Source organism: Catharus ustulatus, chromosome 36 (assembly GCF_009819885.2).
Source record: "Catharus ustulatus isolate bCatUst1 chromosome 36, bCatUst1.pri.v2, whole genome shotgun sequence".
Taxonomy (NCBI): domain Eukaryota; kingdom Metazoa; phylum Chordata; class Aves; order Passeriformes; family Turdidae; genus Catharus; species Catharus ustulatus.
The window spans coordinates 1,506,341-1,526,961 of NC_046256.1; the positions used below are offsets into that span (position 1 = coordinate 1,506,341).

General features: G+C 41.5%; 1 protein-coding gene across 2 annotated transcripts in view; it reads left to right on the forward strand.

Annotated features, from left to right (window-relative positions):
• Positions 1 to 20,621, forward strand: part of LOC117009866 (gamma-aminobutyric acid type B receptor subunit 1-like) — a 54,312-nt gene that overhangs the window by 28,322 nt on the left and 5,369 nt on the right. For both annotated transcript variants that reach the window (XM_033084232.1, XM_033084233.1), the window contains 10 exons: positions 1,000 to 1,242; positions 1,784 to 1,847; positions 2,715 to 2,792; positions 3,802 to 3,952; positions 5,295 to 5,427; positions 9,230 to 9,346; positions 11,591 to 11,698; positions 15,181 to 15,274; positions 16,026 to 16,153; positions 18,810 to 18,938. In XM_033084232.1, coding sequence (XP_032940123.1) covers positions 1,000 to 1,242; positions 1,784 to 1,847; positions 2,715 to 2,792; positions 3,802 to 3,952; positions 5,295 to 5,427; positions 9,230 to 9,346; positions 11,591 to 11,698; positions 15,181 to 15,274; positions 16,026 to 16,153; positions 18,810 to 18,938 — 1,245 coding nt within the window. The remainder of the gene's footprint in view (positions 1 to 999; positions 1,243 to 1,783; positions 1,848 to 2,714; positions 2,793 to 3,801; positions 3,953 to 5,294; positions 5,428 to 9,229; positions 9,347 to 11,590; positions 11,699 to 15,180; positions 15,275 to 16,025; positions 16,154 to 18,809; positions 18,939 to 20,621) is intronic.

Here is a 20,621-nt window from a genome sequence, read left to right on the forward strand (position 1 = left end):
CCAACGGTTGGGTTGATGTTGGGTGTGGCCAATCCAACCATTGGGTCATCATTGGGTGGTGGCCAACTCAATCGTTGGGTCAAGATTGGGTCAACCTTGGGTGATCTCCAATCCAACCATTGGATAAATGTTGGGTGGTCTCCAACCCAAACCTTGAGTGTTGACCAACCCAACCATTGGGTCAACACTGGGTCAACCTTGGGTGTTGACCAACCCAAATGTTGGGTCAATGTTGGGTCAATGTTAGGTGGTCTCTAACCCAACCATTGGGTCAGTGTTGGGTGGTCTCCAACCCAAACCTTGAGTGTTGACCAACCCAACCATTGGGTCAATGTTGGGTCAACCTTGAGTGGTCTCCAACCCAAACCTTGGGTGTTGACCAACACAACCATTGGGTCAACACTGGGTCAACCTTGAGTGTTGACCAATCCAAACCTTGGATGTTTACCAATCCAAGTGTTGGGTCAAGGTTGGATCAACCTTGGGTGATCTCCAACCCAACCATTGGGTCAATGTTGGGTGGTCTCCAACCCCACCTTTATGTGTTGACCAACCCAACCATTGGGTCAATGTTGGGTCAACCTTGAGGGGTCGCCAACCCAAACCTTGAGCATTGACCAACCCAATCATTGGGTGTTGACCAACCCAACCATTGAGTCAAAGTTGGGTAAATCTTGGGTGGTCTCCAACCCAAACCCTGAGCGTTGACCAATCCAACCATTGAGTCAACGTTGGGTGATCTCCAACCCAACCATTGGGTCAACTCTGGATCAGCCTTGGGTGTTGACCAACCCAACCATTGGGTGTTGACCAACCCAACCATTGTGTCAACGTTGGCTGATCTCCAACCCAACCTTTGAGTGTTGACCAACCCAACCATTGTGTCAACGTTGGGTGATCTCCAACCCAACCATTGAGTATTGACCAACCCAACCATTGAGTCAATGCTGGGTGATCTCCAACCCAACCGTTGTGTCACCGTTGGCCATTGTCCCCCAGACCTCCCAAGAGTTCATCGAGAAGCTCCAGAAGAGGCTGGGCAAGAACCCGGAGGAGACCGGCGGCTTCCAGGAGGCGCCGCTGGCCTACGACGCCATCTGGGCCCTGGCCCTGGCGCTCAACAAGACGTCCCAAGAGTTGGTCAAGAAGGGTTTGAGGTTGGAAGACTTCAACTACAACAACAAGAACATCACCGACGAGATTTACCGCGCCCTCAACTCCTCGGCCTTCGAGGGCGTCTCGGTGCGTCCCCGGTGTCGCCGAAATTCAGCTCTGGGTGGAGGGGACCCCAAAATTCATCTTTGGGTGGAGGTGACATCAAGGGTGGCCCCAAAATTCATTTTTGGGTGGAAGGGACATCAAGGGTGACACCAAAATTAATTTTTGAGCAAATCTTCGTTTTCGGTAGAAGTGACATTGAGGATGTCATCAAAATTAATTTTGGGGTGGAGGTGACACTGAGGGTGTCACCAAAATTCATTTTTGGGTGGAGGTGACATCGAGGGTGGCACCAAAATTAATTTTGGGATGGAGGGGACATCAAGGGTGTCACCAAAATTAATTTTTGGGTGGAGGGGACATCAAGGATGTCACCAAAATTATTTTTTGGGCAAATCTTCATTTTGGGTAGAGGTGACATCAAAATGTGGCCCCAAAATTCATTTTTGGGTTGAGGTGACACCAAGGATGTCACCAAATCTTTATTTTGGTTGGTGGTGACATCAGGGGTGTCACCAAAGTTCCTTTTTGGGTGTCCCCAACGCCATCCCTGTGTCCCCACCAGGGCCACGTCGTATTCGACGCCAGCGGCTCCCGCATGGCCTGGACCCTGATCGAGCAGCTCCAAGGTGAGGGGACAGCGGGTGACAGTGGGTGACATCGGGTGACAACGCTGGAGGACGTTGAGGGACAACAGGGTGACATCAGGTGACAAAATTGGGTGGCACTGAGGGACATTGAGGGACACTGGGTGACATTGAGGGATATTAGGTGACATCAGGTGACATTGAGGGACATTGGGTGACATGATGTGGCAATGCTGGGTGACACTGAGGGATCTTCAGATGACATCAGGTGACATGGAAAGACAATTGGGTGACACTGAGGGACCTTCAGGTGCCACCAACCCCCTCTGGCTCCACCCCCTGTGGATGTCCCCAGGTGCCACCGGTGGCACTCTCAGGTGTCACCTGTGCCATTGTCACCTGTCCTGGTGTCCCCAAGGTGTCATCTGTGCATTGTCACCTGTCCATTGTCACATGGTGTCACCTGTCCATTGTCACCTGTGACATTGTCACCTGTCCTGTGTCACATGGTGTCACCTGTCCATTGTCACCTGTCCCATTGTCACCTGGTGTCACCTGTCCCATGTCACCTGTCCATTGTCACCTGGTGTCACCTGTCCTGTGTCACCTGTCCCATTGTCACCTGTCCATTATCCCCTGTGCCATTGTCACCTGTCCATTGTCACCTGGTGTCACCTGTCCATTGTCACCTGTCCATTGTCACTTGTACCTTGTTACCTGGTGTCACCTGTCCTGTGTCACCTGTCCCATGTTACCTGGTGTCATCTGTCCCATTGTCACCTGGGCCATTGTTACCTGTCCTGTGTCACCTGTCCCATTGTCACCTGTTGTCACCTGGTGTCACCTGGTGTCCCCTGGTGTAACCCGTCCATTGTCACCTGTTGTCACCTGGTGTCCCCTGTGCCTCAGGCGGGGTGTACAAGAAGATCGGGTACTACGACAGCACCAAGGACAACCTGTCCTGGTACAACAACGACAAATGGATCGGTGAGGAACGGGGAGAAAACGGGGAAATTGGGAAAAATGGGAAAAATGGGGAAAAATGGGAAAAATGGGGAAAAAAATGAGAAAAATCAGGGAAAAAAGGGGGGGAAAAATGAGGGAAATACAGGGAAATCGGGGAAAAAAGGATGGAAAAAACGGGGGGAAAAATGGGAAAATTGGGAAAAAATGAGAAAAAAAGGGGAAATCAGGAAATGGGGAAAAAAGGGGAAATCAGGAAAAAAACGGGGAAATTGGGAAAAATGGGAAAAATGGGGAAATGGGAAAAATGGGGGAAAAAACAAGAAAAATCGGGTATAAATGGGGAAAAATGGGGGGGAAATGGGGGAAAAAAGGGAAGAAATGAGGAAGAAATGGGAAAAAATGGGGGAAAAAATGGGGGAAAAAATGGGGAAAAAAATGGGGAAAAATGGGGAAAAAATGAAGAAAAAATGGAGAAAAAATGGGAAAAAATGGGGGGAAATGGGAAAAAATGGGGAAAAAATGGAGGGAAAAATGGGGGAAAAATGGGGAAAAATGGGGGGGAAATGGGAAAAAATGGGGAAAATCTGGAAAAACGGATGGAAAATGGGGGGAATGGGGAAGAAATGAGGAAAAAATGGAAAAAATGGGGAAAAAATGAGGAAAAATGGGGGGAAATGGGAAGAAATGGGGGAAAAATGAGGAAAAAATGAGGAAAACAATGGGAAAAATGGGGAAAATATGGGAAAAAATGAGGGGAAAATGGGGGAAAATGGGGAAAAAATAGAGAAAAAAGGGAAAAAAATGGCGAAGAAATAAGGAAAAAATGGGGAAAAATCGGAGAAAAATGGGAAAAAATGGGGGGAAAATGGAGAAAAATGGGAAGAAATGGGGGAAAAATGGGTAAAAATGGGGAAAAAATGGGGAAAAAATGGAGAAAAAATGTGAAAAAAAGGGAAAATTCCCTGAAATCCTCCTGGATGTTCCCAAATTCCCAAATTTTGGGGATTTCTTCCCCCATTTCCCTGCCCAGGGGGGTCCCCTCCGGCCGATTACACCAAGGTGATCACGACCTTCCGGTTCCTGTCGCAAAAATTGTTCATTTCCGTGTCGGTGTTGGCGTCGTTGGGGATCGTCCTGGCCGTCGTTTGTTTGGCTTTCAACATCTACAACGGGCACGTCAGGTGGGGGAATGGGCAGAATTCCAAAAATTCCCAAAATTCCCAAAATTCTGGGGGTTTGGGGTGAAAAAATTGGGAATTTGGGGGGTTGAAAGGGAAAAAATTGGGAATTTTTGGATTTTAAGGGGAAAAAAAAGAGAATTTTTGGGGTTTAAGAGGAAAAAAAATGGGAATTTTGGGGGTTTAAGGGGAAAAAATGGGAATTTTGGGGTTTAAGGAGGAAAAAAAGAATTTGGGGGGTTGAAAGTGAAAAAATTGGGAATTTTGGGGTTGAAGGGGAAAAAATGGGAATTTTTGGGGTTTAAGGGGAAAAAAAATTGGGAATTTTTGGGGGGGTTAAGGAAAAAGAATTGTTATTTTTCCCATTATTTTTAAAAATTATTTTTCCCATTTTTTCCCATTACTTTTTCCCATTATTTTTTCCCATTATTTTCCCATTTTTCCCCATTATTTTTCTCAATTTTTCCCCATTATTTTTCCCATTTTCCCCATTATTTTCCCCATTTTTTCCCCATTATTTCCCCCATTATTTCCCCATTATTTTCCCATTTTTTTCCCAATTTTTTCCCAATTATTTTTCCAATTTTTCCATTTTTTTCCCCATTTTTTCCCATTATTTCCCCCATTTTTTCCAATTTTTTCCCCATTTTCCCCTTATTTTTTCCCATTATTTTTCCCATTCCCCCCCATTTTCCCCAATATTCCCCCATTATCCCCCCATTATTTTCCCCATTATTTCCCCATTATTTTCCCTTTTTTCTCCAACTTTTTCCTATTATTTTTCCCATTTTTCCAATTTTTTCCCCATTTTATTCCCATTATTTTTCCTATTTTTCTAATTTTTTCCTCATTTTCCCATTATTTTTTCCCATTATTTTCCCCATTTTTCCCCCATTTTTCCCATTATTTTCCCTATTATTTCCCCCCATTATTCACCTATTATTTTCCATTTTTTTCCCAATTTTTTCCCAATTTTTTCCCATTATTTTTCCCTATTTTCCAATTTTTTCCCCATTTTTCCTATAATTTTTCCCTATTTTCCAATTTTTTCCCCATTTTTCCCATAATTTTTCCCTTTATTTCCCCATTTTTCCTGTTTTTTTCCCCATTATTTTCCCCATTATTCCCCCATTATTTTCCCCATTTTTTCCCCCATTTTTCCTGTTATTCTCCCCATTTTTCCTGTTAATTTCCCTGTTATTTTCCCATTATTTTCCCCATTATTTTCCCCATTTTTTCCCATTTTTCCTGTTATTTTCCCCATTATTTCCCCCATTTTTCCTGTTAATTTCCCTGTTATTTCCCCATTATTTTCCCCATTTTTTCCCCATTTTTCCCCCTCCAGGTACATCCAGAACTCCCAGCCCTACCTGAACAACATGACGGCCGTCGGTTGTACCCTGGCGCTCGCCGCCGTCTTCCCGCTGGGGCTCGACGGTTACCACATCGGGCCGGGGCTGTTCCCCTTCGTCTGCCAGGTGGGAAACAGCCGGAAAACTGGGAAAAATTGGGGAAAACTGGGAAAAAATTGGGAAAACGGAAAAATTTGGATTGGAATGGCGGGAACAGGCGGAAGAACAGGCGGAAAAGAGGGAAAATTGGGATGGGAACAGGCGGAGGAACAGGTGGAGAAGGGGGGAAATTGGGAAAAATTGGGGAAATTGGGTAAAAATTGGGATTGGAATGGCGGGAACAGGCAGAGGAACAGGCGGAGAAGGGGGAAAATTGGGATGGGAACAGGCAGAGGAACAGGTGGAGGGAGGGAAAATTGGGAAAAATGGGGAAAACTGGGGAAAATTGGGATTGGAACAGTGGGAACAGGCAGAGGAACAGGTGGAGAAGGGGGAAAACTGGGAAAAATTGGGGAAAATTGGGAAAAATTGGGATTGGAATGGCGGGAACAGGCGGAGGAACAGGCGGAGAAGGAGAAAATTGGGATGGGAACAGGCAGAGGAACAGGTGGAGAAGGGGGGAAATTGGGAAAAATTGGGGAAATTGGGTAAAAATTGGGATTGGAATGGTGGGAACAGGCAGAGGAACAGGCAGAAAAGGGGGAAAATGGGATGGGAACAGGCAGAAAGCGGAAAAATTGGGATGGGAACAAGCGGGAACAGGCAGAGGAAAAGGCGGAGAGAGGGAAAATTGGGAAAAATTGGGGAAAATTGGGAAAAATTGGGATTGGAATGGCAGGAACAGACGGAGGAACAGGGGGAGAAGGGGAAAATTGGGATGGGAACAGGCAGAAAGGGGAAAAATTGGGATGGGAACAGGCAGAAAGAGGAAAAATTGGGATGGGAACAGGCAGAAGAACACGTGGAGGGAGGGAAAATTGGGAAAAATTTGGGAAAATTGGGGAAAACTGGGATTGGAATGGTGGGAACAGGCAGAGAAGGGGCAAATTGGGGTGGGAACAGGCAGAGGAACAGGTGGAGGGAAGGAAAATTGGGAAAAATTGAGGAGAACTGGGAAAAATTGGGATGGGAACAAGTGAGAACAGGCAGAGGAACAGGCGGAGAAGGGGGAAACAGGGAATGGGAACAATCCCAGGAGGAACAGCCAGAGCTACACCCAGGGATGAGGGAAAACGCAGGAATGGGAACAGGCAGAGCAGGAACAGTCGGGAACAATCGAAGACAGAACCAGGGATGAGGGAAAATCTGGAAATGGGAACAGTCAGAGCAGGAGCAGCTGCCATGGCCGTTCCCCATTCCCGGCTGGAATTCCGACTGTTCCTTTTCCAACTGTTCCCATTTCCAACCATTCCTGTTTCTGACTGTTCCTTTTCTGACTGTTCCTTTTCCGACTGTTCCTATTTCTGACTGTTCCCATTTTCCATCCGTTCCCATTTCCGACTGTTCCTTTTCTGACTGTTCCTTTTCTAACCATTCCTTCTCTGGTTGTTACTTTTCTGGCTGTTCCATTTCCAACCGTTCCTGGCTGTTCCTTTTCTGGCCATTCCTGTTTCCAGCTGTTCCCATTTCCGACCGTTCCCGTTTCCAACTGTTTCTTTTCCGACCATTCCCATTTCTGGCTGTTCCTTTTCTGACTGTTCCTTTTCCGACCATTCCCATTTCTGGCTGTTCCTTTTCTGACTGTTCCTTTTCCGGCCATTCCCATTTCTGGCTGTTCCCATTTCCAACTGTTCCTTTTCCAACTGTTCCTTTCCCGACTGTTCCTTTTCCGGCCATTCCTGTTTCTGACTGTTCCTTTTCCAAACATTCCTTTTCCGACTGTTCCCATTTCTGGCTGTTCCTTTTCCAATGGTTCCCGTTTCCGACTGTTCCTTTTCCAACTGTTCTATTTCCAACTGTTCCTTTTCTGACTGTTCCTTTTCTGACCGTTCCCGTTTCCGACCATTCCCGTTTCCAACTGTTCCTTTTCCGACTGTTCCCATTTCTGGCTGTTCCTTTTCCAACGGTTCCCATTTCTGACTGTTCCTTTTCCAACTGTTCATTTTCTGACCGTTCCCATTTCTGGCTGTTTCTTTTCCAACGGTTCCCGTTTCTGACTGTTCCCGTTTCTGACTGTTCCTTTTCCAACCATTCCTTTTCTGGTTGTTACTTTTCTGGTTGTTCCTTTTCTGGCTGTTCCATTTCCAACCGTTCCTGGCTGTTCCTTTTCTGGCCATTCCTGTTTCTGGCTGTTCCCATTTCCGACCGTTCCCATTTCCGACTGTTTCTTTTCCGACCATTCCCATTTCTGGCTGCTCCTTTTCTGACTCTTCCTTTTCTGATTGTTCCTTTTCTGACTGTTCCTTTTCCAACCGTTCCTGTTTCTGACTGTTCCCATTTCCAACTGTTCCTTTTCTGATTGTTCCTTTTCTGACTGTTCCTTTTCCGGCCGTTCCTGTTTCTGGCTGTTCCTTTTCCGACCATTCCCGTTTCTGACTGTTCCTTTTCTGACTGCTCCTTTTCTGATTGTTCCTGTTTCCGCCTGTTCTATTTCCAACTGCTCATTTTCCGACCATTCCTGTTTCCGACTGTTCCTTTTCTGACTGTTCCTTTTCCAACCATTCCTTTTCTGACTGTTCCTTTTCTGACCGTTCCCGTTTCCGACCATTCCCGTTTCCAACTGTTCCTTTTCCGACTGTTCCCATTTCTGGCTGTTCCTTTTCCAACGGTTCCCATTTCTGACTGTTCCTTTTCCAACTGTTCATTTTCTGACCGTTCCCATTTCTGGCTGTTTCTTTTCCAACGGTTCCCGTTTCTGACTGTTCCCGTTTCTGACTGTTCCTTTTCCAACCATTCCTTTTCTGGTTGTTACTTTTCTGGTTGTTCCTTTTCTGGCTGTTCCATTTCCAACCGTTCCTGGCTGTTCCTTTTCTGGCCATTCCTGTTTCTGGCTGTTCCCATTTCCGACCGTTCCCATTTCCGACTGTTTCTTTTCCGACCATTCCCATTTCTGGCTGCTCCTTTTCTGACTCTTCCTTTTCTGATTGTTCCTTTTCTGACTGTTCCTTTTCCAACCGTTCCTGTTTCTGACTGTTCCCATTTCCAACTGTTCCTTTTCTGATTGTTCCTTTTCTGACTGTTCCTTTTCCGGCCGTTCCTGTTTCTGGCTGTTCCTTTTCCGACCATTCCCGTTTCTGACTGTTCCTTTTCTGACTGCTCCTTTTCTGATTGTTCCTGTTTCCGCCTGTTCTATTTCCAACTGCTCATTTTCCGACCATTCCTGTTTCCGACTGTTCCTTTTCTGACTGTTCCTTTTCCAACCATTCCTTTTCTGACTGTTCCTTTTCTGGTCGTTCCCGTTTCCGACCATTCCCATTTCCAACTGTTCCTTTTCCAACTGTTCCTTTTCCAACTGTTCCCATTTCCGACCGTTCCCATTTCTGTCTGTTCTATTTCCAACTGTTCATTTTCCGACCATTCCTGTTTCCGACTGTTCCTTTTCTGACTATTCCTTTTCCAACCATTCCTTTTTTGGTTGTTTCTTTTCTGACTGTTCCTTTTCTGGCCGTTCCCGTTTCCGACCATTCCTTTTCCGGCTGTTCCTGTTTCCAACCGTTCCTATTTCCCGTCGTTCCCGTTTCCGACCATTCCCATTTCCGACTGTTCCCATTTCCAACCATTCCTTTCCCGACTGTTCCCGTTTCTGGTCGTTCTCATTTACGACTGTTCCTTTTCCAACCCTTCCCATTTCCGGCCGTTCCCGTTTTCGGCCGTTTCCGTTTCCGACTGTTCCTTTTCCGACCGTTCCCATTTCTGGCCATTCCGGTTTCCGGTCGTTCCGGTTTCCGGCCGTTCCCGTTTCCGACTGTTCCCTTTCCGGCTGTCGCAGGCGCGGCTGTGGCTGCTGGGGCTGGGGTTCAGCCTGGCCTACGGCAGCATGTTCACCAAGATCTGGTGGGTGCACACCGTGTTCACCAAGAAGGACGACAAGAAGGACAAGAGGAAGGTGAGGGATTCTGGGAAAATTCCTGGGAAAATCCTGGAGAAGTTCCTGGGGAATTCCCTGGAAAATTCCTGGAAAATCATTGGAAAATTCCTGGGGAAATCATGGAAAATTCTTGGGGAAATCATGGAAAAATTCCTGGGGAAATTCCAGAAAATTCCTGGGAAAATTCCAGAAAAATTCCAGGGGAAATCACAGAAAATTCCTGAGAAAATCCTGGGAAAATTCCTGGAAAAAATCCTGGGAAAATAATGGAAAATTCCTGGGGAAATCATGGAAAAATTCCTGGAGAAATTCCAGGAAAATTCCAGAAAAATTCCTGGGGAAATCCCAGAAAATTCCTGAGAAAATCCTGGGAAAATTCCTGGAAAAAATCCTGGGAAAATAATGGAAAATTCCTGGGGAAATCATGGAAAAATTCCTGGAGAAATTCCAGAAAAATTCCTGGGGAAATCCCAGAAAATTCCTGGGAAAATAATGGAAAATTCTTGGGGAAAATCATGGAAAATTCTTGGGGAAATCATGGAAAAATTCCAGAGAAAATCCCAGAAAAATTCCAGGGGAAATCACAGAAAAATTCCATGGAAATTCACAGAAAAATCTGGGGAAAATTCCTGGGGAAATCATGGAAAAATTCCTGGGGAAATTCCAGAAAAATCCCAGAAGAATTCCTGGGAAAATCCCAAAAAATTCCTGGGAAATCTGTGGAAAATTCCTGGGAAAATAATGGAAAATTTTTGGGGAAAACAATGGAAAATTCTTGGGGAAATAATGGAAAAATTCCTGGGGAAATTCCAGAAAAATCCCAGAAAAATTCCTGGGGAAATCCCAGAAAATTCCTGGGGAAATCCCAGAAAAATTCCTGGGGAAATCCCAGAAAATTCCTGGGAAAATAATGGAAAATTCTTGGGGAAAATCATGGAAAATTCCTGGGGAAATCATGGAAAAAATCCTGGGGAAATTCCAGGAAAATTCCAGAAAAATTCCTGGGGAAATCTGCGGAAAATTCCTGGGAAGATTCCAGAAAAATTCCAGAAAAAGTCCTGGGAAAATAATGGAAAATTCTTGGGGAAATCGTGGAAAAATTCCAGAGAAAATCCCAGAAAAATTCCAGGGGAAATCACAGAAAAATTCCATGGAAATTCACAGAAAAATCTGGGAAAATTCCTGGGGAAATCCCAGAAAAATCCCAGAAAAATTCCTGGGGAAATTCCAGAAAAATCCCAGAAGAATTCCTGGGAAAATCCCAAAAAATTCCTGGGAAAATCCCAGAAAAATTCCTGGGAAAATCCCAGAAAAATTCCTGGAAAATCTGTGGAAAATTCCTGGGAAAATTCCAGGAAAATTCCAGAAAAGATCCTGGGAAAATAATGGAAAATTGTTGGGGAAAATAATGGAAAATTCTTGGGGAAATAATGGAAAAATTCCTGGGGAAAATCCAGAAAAATCCCAGAAAAATTCCTGGGAAAATAATGGAAAATTCCTGGGGAAATCCCAGAAAATTCCAGAAAAAGTATTGGGAAAATCCTGGAAAAATTCCTGAGAAAATAATATAAAAATTCCTGGGGAAATTCCAGAAAAATCCCAGAAAAATTCCTGGGAAAATCTGGGGGAAAATCCCAGAAAATTCCTGGGAAATCTACGGAAAATTCCTGGGAAATTCCCTGGAAAATTCCTGGAAAAATCACGGAAAAATTCCAGAGAAAATTCCAGAAAATTTCTGTGGAAATTCACAGAAAAATCTGGGGAAAATTCCTGGGGAAATCATGGAAAAAATCCTGGGGAAATTCCAGGAAAATTCCAGAAAAATTCCTGGGGAAATCTGCGGAAAATTCCTGGGAAGATTCCGGAAAAATCCCAGAAAATGTCCTGGGAAAATAATGGAAAATTCTTGGGGAAATCATGGAAAAATTCCAGAGAAAATCCCAGAAAAATTCCATGGAAATTCACAGAAAAATCTGGGGAAAATTCCTGGGGAAATAATGGAAAAAATCCTGGGGAAAATAATGGAAAATTCTTGGGGAAATCATGGAAAAATTCCTGGGGAAATCATGGAAAATTCACAGAAAATTCCTGGAAAATTCACGGAAAATCCACAAAAAATCCACAAAAAAAAAAATTTCCCCATTTTTCCCTGGGAATTTTCCCCATTTTCACCAGGAATTTTCCCCATTTTTTCCCCAGGAATTTTCCCCATTTTTCCCTGGGAATTTTCCCCGTTTCTCACCGGGAATTTTGCTTTTCCAGAGCCTGGAACCCTGGAAGCTCTACGCCACCGTGGGGGGCTTGGTCGGCTTCGACGTGGTGACGCTCAGTGTGTGGCAGATCGTCGATCCCCTGCACCGCACCATCGAGGTTCGGGGCTTCTGGGGGTTCCTCCAGGGATTTTGGGGTTCCTCAAATGAGTTTTGGGGTTCCTGGGAGGTTCCTCAAAGGATTTTGGGGTTCCTTAAGGGATTTTTGGGGTTCCTTGAATGAGTTTTGGGGTTCTTCAAAGAGATTTTGGGGTTCCTGGGAGGTTCTTGAGAGGTTTGGGGGTTCTTCAAAAGAGTTTTGGTGTTCCTCAAATGAGTTTTGGGGTTCCTGGGGGTTCCTTCGGGGATTTTGGGGTTCCTCAAAGGATTTTGGGATTCCTGGAGGTTTTCTCAAAGAGATTTTGGGGTTCCTGGGGGGTTCCTCCAAGGATTTTGGGGTTCCTCAAATGAGTTTCGGAATTCCTGGGGGGTTCCTCGAAGGATTTTGGGGTTCCTGGGGGGGTTCCTCAAAGGATTTTGGGGTTCCTCGAAGAATTTTGGGGTTCCTCGAATGAGTTTTGGGGTTCCTGGGGGTTCCTCGAGGGATTTTGGGGTTCCTGGGAGGTTCTTGAGGTGTTTGGGTGTTCCTCAAAAGAGTTTTGGGGTTCCTGGGGAGTTTCTCAAAGAATTTTGGGGTTCCTAGAGGATTCTTGAGGAGTTTGGGGTTCCTTAACGGATTTTGGGGTTCCTGGGAGGTTCTTGAGGTGTTTGGGGGTTCCTCAAAAGAGTTTTGGGGTTCCTGGGTGGTCCTCAAAGAATTTTGGGGTTCCTGGAGGTTCTTCAAAGAATTTTGGGGTTCCTGGGAGGTTCTTGAGGTGTTTGGGGGGTTCCTCAAAAGAGTTTTGGGGTTCCTGGGGGTTCCTCAAAGAGATTTTGGGGTTCCTGAAAAGTTCTTGAGGGGTTTGGGGTTCCTCAAAAGAGTTTTGGGGTTCCTGGGGGTGTTCCTCGAGGGATTTTGGGGTTCCTGGAGGATTCTTGAGGAGTTTGGGGTTCCTCAAAAGAGTTTTGGAGTTCCTGGGGGGTTATTGATGATTTTGGGGTTCCTAGGGGGTTCCTCCAAGGATTTTGGGGTTTCTCAAAGGGATTTTGGGGTTCCTGGGGGGGTTCCTCAAAGGATTTTGGGGTTCCTGGGTGGTCCTCAAAAGAATTTTGGGTTCCTCAAAGAATTTTGGGGTTCCTGGGGGGTTCTTAAGGAGTTTGGGGGTTCCTCTAAAGAGTTTTGGGGTTTCTGGGAGGTTCCTCAAAGAATTTTGGGGTTCCTCAAAAGAGTTTTCGGGTTCCTCAAAGAGATTTTGGGGTTCCTGGGGGTTCTTGAAGGGTTTGGGGGTTCCTCAAAAGAGTTTTGGGGTTTCTCAAAGAATTTTGGGGTTCCTTAAGGGATTTTGGGGGTTCCTGAGGGGTTCCTCAAAAGAGTTTTGGGGTTCCTTAAGGGATTCTGGGGTTCTTCAAAAGAGTTTTAGAGTTCCTCAAAGGATTTTGGGGTTCCTGGGGGTTCCTGAAAGGATTTTGGGGGTTCCTTAAGGGATTTTGGGGTTCCTCAAAAGAGTTTTGGGGTTCCTCAAAGGATTTTGGGGTTTCTGGGGCTTTCCTCAAAGAATTTTGGGGTTCCTGAGGAGTTCTTGAGAGGTTTGGGGGTTCTTCAAAAAAGTTTTGGGGTTTCTCAAAGAATTTTGGCGTTCCTCAAGGGATTTTGGAGTTTCTCAAAAGAGTTTTGGGGTTCCTCAAAGGATTTTGGGGTTCCTGGGGGTTCTTCGAGGTGTTTGTTTGGGAGTTCCTCAAAAGAGTTTTGGGGTTCCTGGGGGGTCCTCCAGGGATTTTGGGGTTCATGGGGAGTTCCTCAAAGAAATTTTGGGGTTCCTGGGAGGTTCCTCAAAGGAATTTGGGGTTCCTCAAGTGAGTTTTGGAATTCCTGGGGGGTTCCTCAAAAGAGTTTTGGGGTTCCTGGGGGGTTCCTCAAAAGAGTTTTGAGGTTCCTCAAAGGAATTTGGGGTTCCTCAAATGAGTTTTGGAATTCCTGGGTGGTCCTCAAAGGATTTTGGGGTTCCTGGGGGGTTCCTCAAAGGAATTTGGGGTTCTTCAAGGGATTTTGGGGTTCCTTGGGGGTTCTTGAGGGGTTTTGGGTTCCTGGGGGGTTCTTGGGGGGTTTGAGGGTTCCTGGAAAAGTTTTGGGGTTCCTGGGGGATTCCTCAAGGGATTTTGGGGTTCCTTGGGTTCTTCAAGGTATTTGGGAGTTCCTCAAAAGAGTTTTGGGGGTCCTGGGAGGTTCTCGAAGGGTTTGGGGGTTCCTCAAATGAGTTTTGGAGTTCCTGGCAGGTTCCTCAAAGGGATTTTGGGGTTCCTGGGTGGTTCTTGAGGGGTTTGAGGGTTCCTGAAAAGAGTTTTGGGGTTCCTGGAGGTTCTTCAAAGAGATTTTGGGGTTCCTGGGGAATTCCTCAAAAGAGTTTTGGGGTTCCTCAAATGAGTTTTGGGGTTCCTGGTAGGTTCCTCAAAGAATTTTGGGGTTCTTGAGTAGTTCTTGAGGTGTTTGGGGGTCCCTCAAAGAGATTGAGTTTCTGGAAGTTTCCTCAAAGAGATTTTGGGGTTCCTGAGGAATTCTTGAGGTGTTTGGGGTTTTCTCAAAAGGATTTTTGGGTTCCTGGGGGGTTCCTCAAAGGGATTTTGGGGTTCCTGGGGAGGTTCCTCAAAGGATTTTGGGGTTCCTCAAAGGATTTTGGGGTTCCTGGGTGGTCCTCAAAAGAGTTTTGGGTTCCTCAAAGAATTTTGGGGTTCCTGGGGGGTTCTTAAGGAGTTTGGGGGTTCCTCAAAAGCGTTTTGGGATTCCTGGAGGTTTTTCAAAGATATTTTGGGGTTCCTGGGGGGTTCCTCAAAGATATTTTGGGGTTCCTCAAAAGAGTTTTGGGGTTCCTCAAAGGATTTTGTAGTTCCTGGGGGGTTCCTCAAAGGGATTTTGGAGTTCCTGAGGAGTTCTTGAGGGGTTTGGGCATTCCTCAAAGGAGTTTTGGGGTTCCTGGGGGATTCCTCAAAGGAGTTTTGGGTTCCTAGGGAATTCTTGAGGGGTTTGGGATTCCTGGGAGGTTCCTCAAAGGGATTTTGGGGCTCCTGGGAGCTTCTTGAGGTGTTTGGGGTTCCTCAAAAGAGTTTTGGGGTTCCTGGGGGGTTCTTCAAAAGATTTTTGGGGTTCCTGGGAGGTTCCTCAAAGAATTTTGGGGTTCCTCAAAGGATTTTGGGGTTCCTTGGGGTTTCCTCAAACGAGTTTTGGGGTTCCTGGGGGGTTCCTTGAGGGATTTTGGGGTTCCTTAGTGGATTTTGGGGTTCCTGGGAGGTTCTTGAGGTGTTTGGGGGTTCCTCAAAAGAGTTTTGGAGTTCCTGGGGGTTCCTAAAAAGATTTTGGGGTTCCTGGAGGTTTCCTCAAAAGACTTTTGGGGTTCCTCAAAGAGATTTTGGGGTTCCTGGGGGGTTCTTGAGGTATTTTGGGGTGTTTAAGGTTTTTTTGGGGTGTTCAAGGCCCGTTTTGGGACGGGAATTCCCGAATTTTCCCCCCAGGAGTTCACCAAGGAGGAGCCCAAGTCGGACATGGACGTTTCCATCCTGCCCCAGCTCGAGCACTGCAGCTCCACCAAGATGAACACCTGGCTGGGTGGGGAATTTGGGGAATTTTGAGGGAATTTTGGAAAATTTGGGGGAATTTGGGAAAATTTGGGGGATTTTAGGGGGATTTTGGGGGTTTTCAGGTGGAATTTGGGGGATTTGGGGGAAAATTTTGGGGGATTTTGGGCAAATTTGGGCACATTTGGGGGAATTAGGGGGGAATCCAGATCAAAATTTGGGAAAATTTAGGAAAATTTGGGGGATTTGGGGGAAAATTTGGGAAAATTTGGGGGATTTCAGGTGGAATTCGGGGGGATTTTTTGGTGGATTTTGGGGGATTTGGGGAAATTTGAGGAAATCTGGGAGATTTTGGGGGATTTTAGGGGAATTTTGGGGGGATTTTGGACAAATTTTGGTGGATTTGGGGAAATTTGGGGGAATTTGCGGGAATTTGGGGAGAATTTGGGGGGATCCAGATCAAAATTTGGGAAAATTTGGGGGATTTTGGGTAAATTTGGGGGGTTTAGGGCAGATTTTGGGGGATTTCAGGTGAAATTTTGGGGAATTTCAGGTGGAATTTGAGAATTTTGGGACAATTCCATCAGGATTTGGGAATTTCAGGTGGAATTTTGGAATTTCATGTGGAATTTGGAGGAATTTCAGGTGGAAATTCAGAATTTTTGGGTCGTTCCCATCGGGATTTTTTGCTCCTTTTTTCTCCTCCCTCATCCCAATTTTTTTGATTTTTTGGATCAATTTTTTTTTCCCATTTTTTCCATTTTTTTTCCTCATTTTTCCAGGGATTTTTTATGGATTCAAGGGGTTGTTGCTGCTGCTGGGCATTTTTTTGGCCTACGAGACCAAAAGCGTCTCCACGGAGAAAATCAATGATCACCGGGCCGTGGGCATGGCCATCTACAACGTGGCTGTGAGTTCTGGAAAGTTCTGGAATTTTGGGAAAAAAAAAAAAATGTGGGAATGTTAAAAAAAATTCCCAAAATATCTCTTTAAAATTCTCCAAAAATTTCAAAAAAATTTCCAAAAAATTCTAAAAAAAATCCCAAAAAATCTATTTAAAATTCCCAAAAAATCCTGTAAAAATTCCAAAAAAATTCCCCAAAAATCCCAAAAAATCTATTTAAAATTTTTTTTAAATCCTGTAAAAATTCCTTAAAATTCAAAAAAAATCCTAAAAAATCTATTTAAAATTTTAAAAATAGTCTCAAAAAAATTCCCCAAAATTCCCAAAAATCAAAAAAAAACCCCTAAAAAATTCTCAAAAAATATTCTCAAAAAATGCCCAAAAAATCCCCCAAAATCTCAAAAAATCTCTTTAAAAGTCTCAAAAAATTTCCAAAAAAATTCCAAAAAATCTATTTAAAATTTTAAAAAAATCCCAAAAAATTCCCCCCAAAATTTCCGAAAAATCCCTAAAAAATTCCCAAAAATAACTAAAAAATTTCCCAAAAAATAACTTAAAATTTCCCAAAAAATAACTTTAAAAATCCTAAAAATTCCCAAACAATTCTCAAAAAAAATCCCAAAAAATTCCCAAAAAATACCAAAAAAATACCCAAAAAATTCTCAAAAAATTCTCAAAAAATCCCAAAAAATCCCTTAAAATTTCCCAAAAAATCCCAAAAAAATTCCCAAAAACTATTTAAATTTTTTTAAAATCCCAAAAAATTTCCAAAAAATTCCCAAAAACATCCCGGAAAATCCCTTAAAATTTTACAAAAAAATCCCAAAAAATCTATTTAAAATTCAAAAAAAATTCCAAAAAATACCCAAAAAATCCCAAAAAATTCCAAAAAATTCTCAAAAAATCCCCAAAAATTCCAAAAAATTCTCAAAAAATCCCAAAAAAATCCCTTAAAATTTCCAAAAAAATCCCAAAAAATCCCTTAAAAATCCATTTCAATTCCAAAAGAATTATCAAAAAATTCTCAAAAAATCCCTAAAAAAATTCTGAAAAAATCCCAAAAATTCCCTAAAAAATTCTCAAAAAAATCCTCGAAAATTCCCAAAAATTCCCCAAGAATTCCCAAAAAAATCCCCAAAAATTCCCCAAAAAATACCCAAAAAATTATCAAAAAATTCTCAAAAAATCCCTAAAAAAATCCTCAAAAAAATCCCAAAAATTCCCTAAAAATCCTGTAAAAATTCCAAAAAAATTTCCAAATAATTCCCAAAAAATCCCTAAAAAATTCTCCAAAAAAATCCCAAAAAATTCCCAAAAATTGCCAAAAAATTCTCAAAAAATTTAAAAAATTCCAAAAAAATCCCTTTAAAAATCCCCAAAAAAATCCAAAAAAATCCCGAAAGATTCCCAAAAAATACCCAAAAAATACCCCAAAAATTCTCAAAAAATCCAAAAAAATCCCTTAAAATTTCCAAAAAATCCCTTTAAAATCCCTTTAAAATTCAAAAAAATATATCAAAAAAAGTCTCAAAAAATCCCTAAAAAAATTCCCAAAAATTCCAAAAAAAAGCCAAAAAATTCCCAAAAAATTCCCAAAAATTCCCCCAAAAATTCCCAAAAGATCCCTTAAAAATCCCTTTAAAATTCCCAAAAAATTATCAAAAAAATCTCAAAAAATCCCCAAAAAATTCTCAAAAAATCCCAAAAAATCCCCAAAAATTTCCAGAAAATTCAAAAAAATTCCCAAAAATTAAAAAAAAATCCCCAAAAAAATCCAAAAAAAAAAAAATCCAAAAAATTAAAAAAAAATCCCCAAAAAATTCTCAAAAAAATCCCAAAAAATTCCCAAAAAATATCCAAAAAATACCCAAAAAATTCTCAAAAAATCCCAAAAAATCCCTTAAAATTTCCCAAAAACATCCCAGAAAATCCCTTAAAATTTCCAAAAAAATCCCAAAAAATCTATTTAAAATTCAAAAAAAAATCCAAAAAATCCCAAAAAATCCCAAAAAATTCCAAAAAAATTCCCCAAAAATCCCAAAAAAATTCCAAAAAAATTCCAAAAATTCCCAAAAAATTCCCAAAATATCTATTTAAAATGCCAAAAAGAAAATCAAAAAAATTCCCAAAAAACCCCTAAAAAATTCTCAAAAAATTCCCAAAAAAATCCCCAAAAAATCCCCAAAAAATCCCAAAAAATTCTCAAAAAATTCCCAAAAATTTCTCCAAAAATTCCCAAAAAATCCCTTAAAATTTCCCAAAAACATCCCAGAAAATCCCTTAAAATTTCCAAAAAAAATCCCAAAAAATCTATTTAAAATAAAAAAAAAATTCCAAAAAATTCCAAAAAAATCCCAAAAAATTCCAAAAAAATTCCCCAAAAATCCCAAAAAAATTCCAAAAAAATTCCAAAAATTCCCCAAAAATTCCCAAAATATCTATTTAAAATTCCAAAAAAAAATTCCAAAAAATTCCCAAAAAACCCCTAAAAAATTCTCAAAAAATCCCAAAAAATTCCCAAAAAATCCCAAAAAATTCTCAAAAAATTCTCAAAAAAATTCCAAAAAAATCCCAAAAAATTCCCAAAAAATTCCCAAAAAATTCCCAAAAAATCTATTTAAAATTCCCAATAAATTCCCATAAAATCTCTTTAAATTTCCAGGTGTTGTGCCTGATCACAGCCCCGGTGACGCTGATCCTGAGCTCGCAGCAGGACGCCGCCTTCGCCTTCGCCGCCCTCGCCGTCGTCTTCTCCTCCTACATCACCCTGGTGGTTCTCTTCGTGCCCAAGGTGAGCCAAAAAAAATGGGAAAAAAGGTGAAAAAAACCAAAAATTGGGAATTTTTTAGAATGGTTGTGTTGTGATTAATTTGGGATTTTTTTAGGGTTTTTTACGGATTTTTTTCAGGTTTTTTTCGATTTTTTTCAGATTTTTTTTCAGTTTTTTTTCGAGTTTTTTTTCAATTTTTTTCAGGTTTTTTCCAGATTTTTTTCAATTTTTTTCACATTTTTTTTCAGTTTTTTTTCGAGTTTTTTTCAATTTTTTTCATTTTTTTTCAGATTTTTTTTAAAGTTTTTTTTCAGATTTTTAGAAATTTTTTTTCAGATTTTTTTGATTTTTTAAAAGATTTTTAGATTTTTTTTTTCTTTTTTTTTCCAGATTTTTAGATTTTTTTGTCCATTTAAATAAATTTTTATTAGGTTTTTTTTCAGTATTTTTTGGGATTTCTTTCAATTTTTTTTAGGAAAACCAGGGGAAAAAAAACTTAAAATTGTGAAAAAAATATTTTATAGTCAGGAAAAAATCAGGAATCATCTGGGGAAAATGGGGAAAAAATGAGGGGAAAAATGAGAAAAAAAATTCAGGAAAAATCCCATTTAAAACGTGGGAAATGATGAAAAAATTGTGCAAAAAATGGCAAAAAATTGATTTAAAATCGATAAAAAATCAGCAAAAAATTGGAAAAAATCAGGGAAAAATCAGGAAAAATCAGATAAAAATCAGGAAAAACAGAAAAAAAATCAGAAAAAATCAGGAAAAAAAACCAGGAAAAATCAGGGAAAAAAATTAGGAAAATATCTGGAAAAATCAGGAAAAAATCAGAATAAATCAGGAAAAATCAGGGAAAAATCAGAAAAAAATCATAAAAATTCTGGGAAAAGTGGGAATTGTTGGGAACTCTTTGGAATTGTTGGGAACTCTTGGGAATTGATGAGAATTGTTGAGAATTGTTGGGAATCCTTGGGAATTGATAGGAATCCTTGGGGGAAAAATGGGGGGAAAAAAGAAAAAATTGTTTAAATAATCATAAAAAATCAGGGGAAAATCAGGGAAAAATCAGGAAAAATCAGCAAAAAATCAGGAAAAATCAGAAAAAAATCAGGAAAAAAATCATAAAAATTCTGGGAAAAGTGGGAATTGTTGGGAATTTTGGGAATTGATGAGAATTGTTGAGAATTGTTGGGAATCCTTGGGAATAGTTCGAAATTCTTGGGAATCGATGGGAATCTGTGGGGGAAAAATGGGGAAAAAAAGAAAAACTTGTTTAAATAATCATAAAAAATCAGGGAAAAATCAGAATAAAAATCAGGCAAAATCAGCAAAAAATCAGGAAAAATCAGCAAAAAAGTCAGGAAAAAATCAGGAAAAAATCAGGAAAAATCAAGGGGAAATCAGGGGAAAATCAGGGGAAAATCAGGAAAAATCAGGGAAAAAAACCCAGGAAAAATCAGGGGAAAAAATCAGAAAAAATCAGGAAAAGTCAGGAAAAATCGTGAAAAAATCATGGAAAAATCAGGAAAAAATCAGAAAAAAATACCAGGAAAAAACCCCAGGAAAAATCAGAAAAAAATCAGAAAAAAGTGAGAAAAAAACTATAAAAAATCAGGAAAAATCAGGAAAAAAATCAGGAAAAATCAGGAAAAAATCAGAAAAAAATCAGGAAAAATCAGGGAAAAATCAGGGGAAAAATCA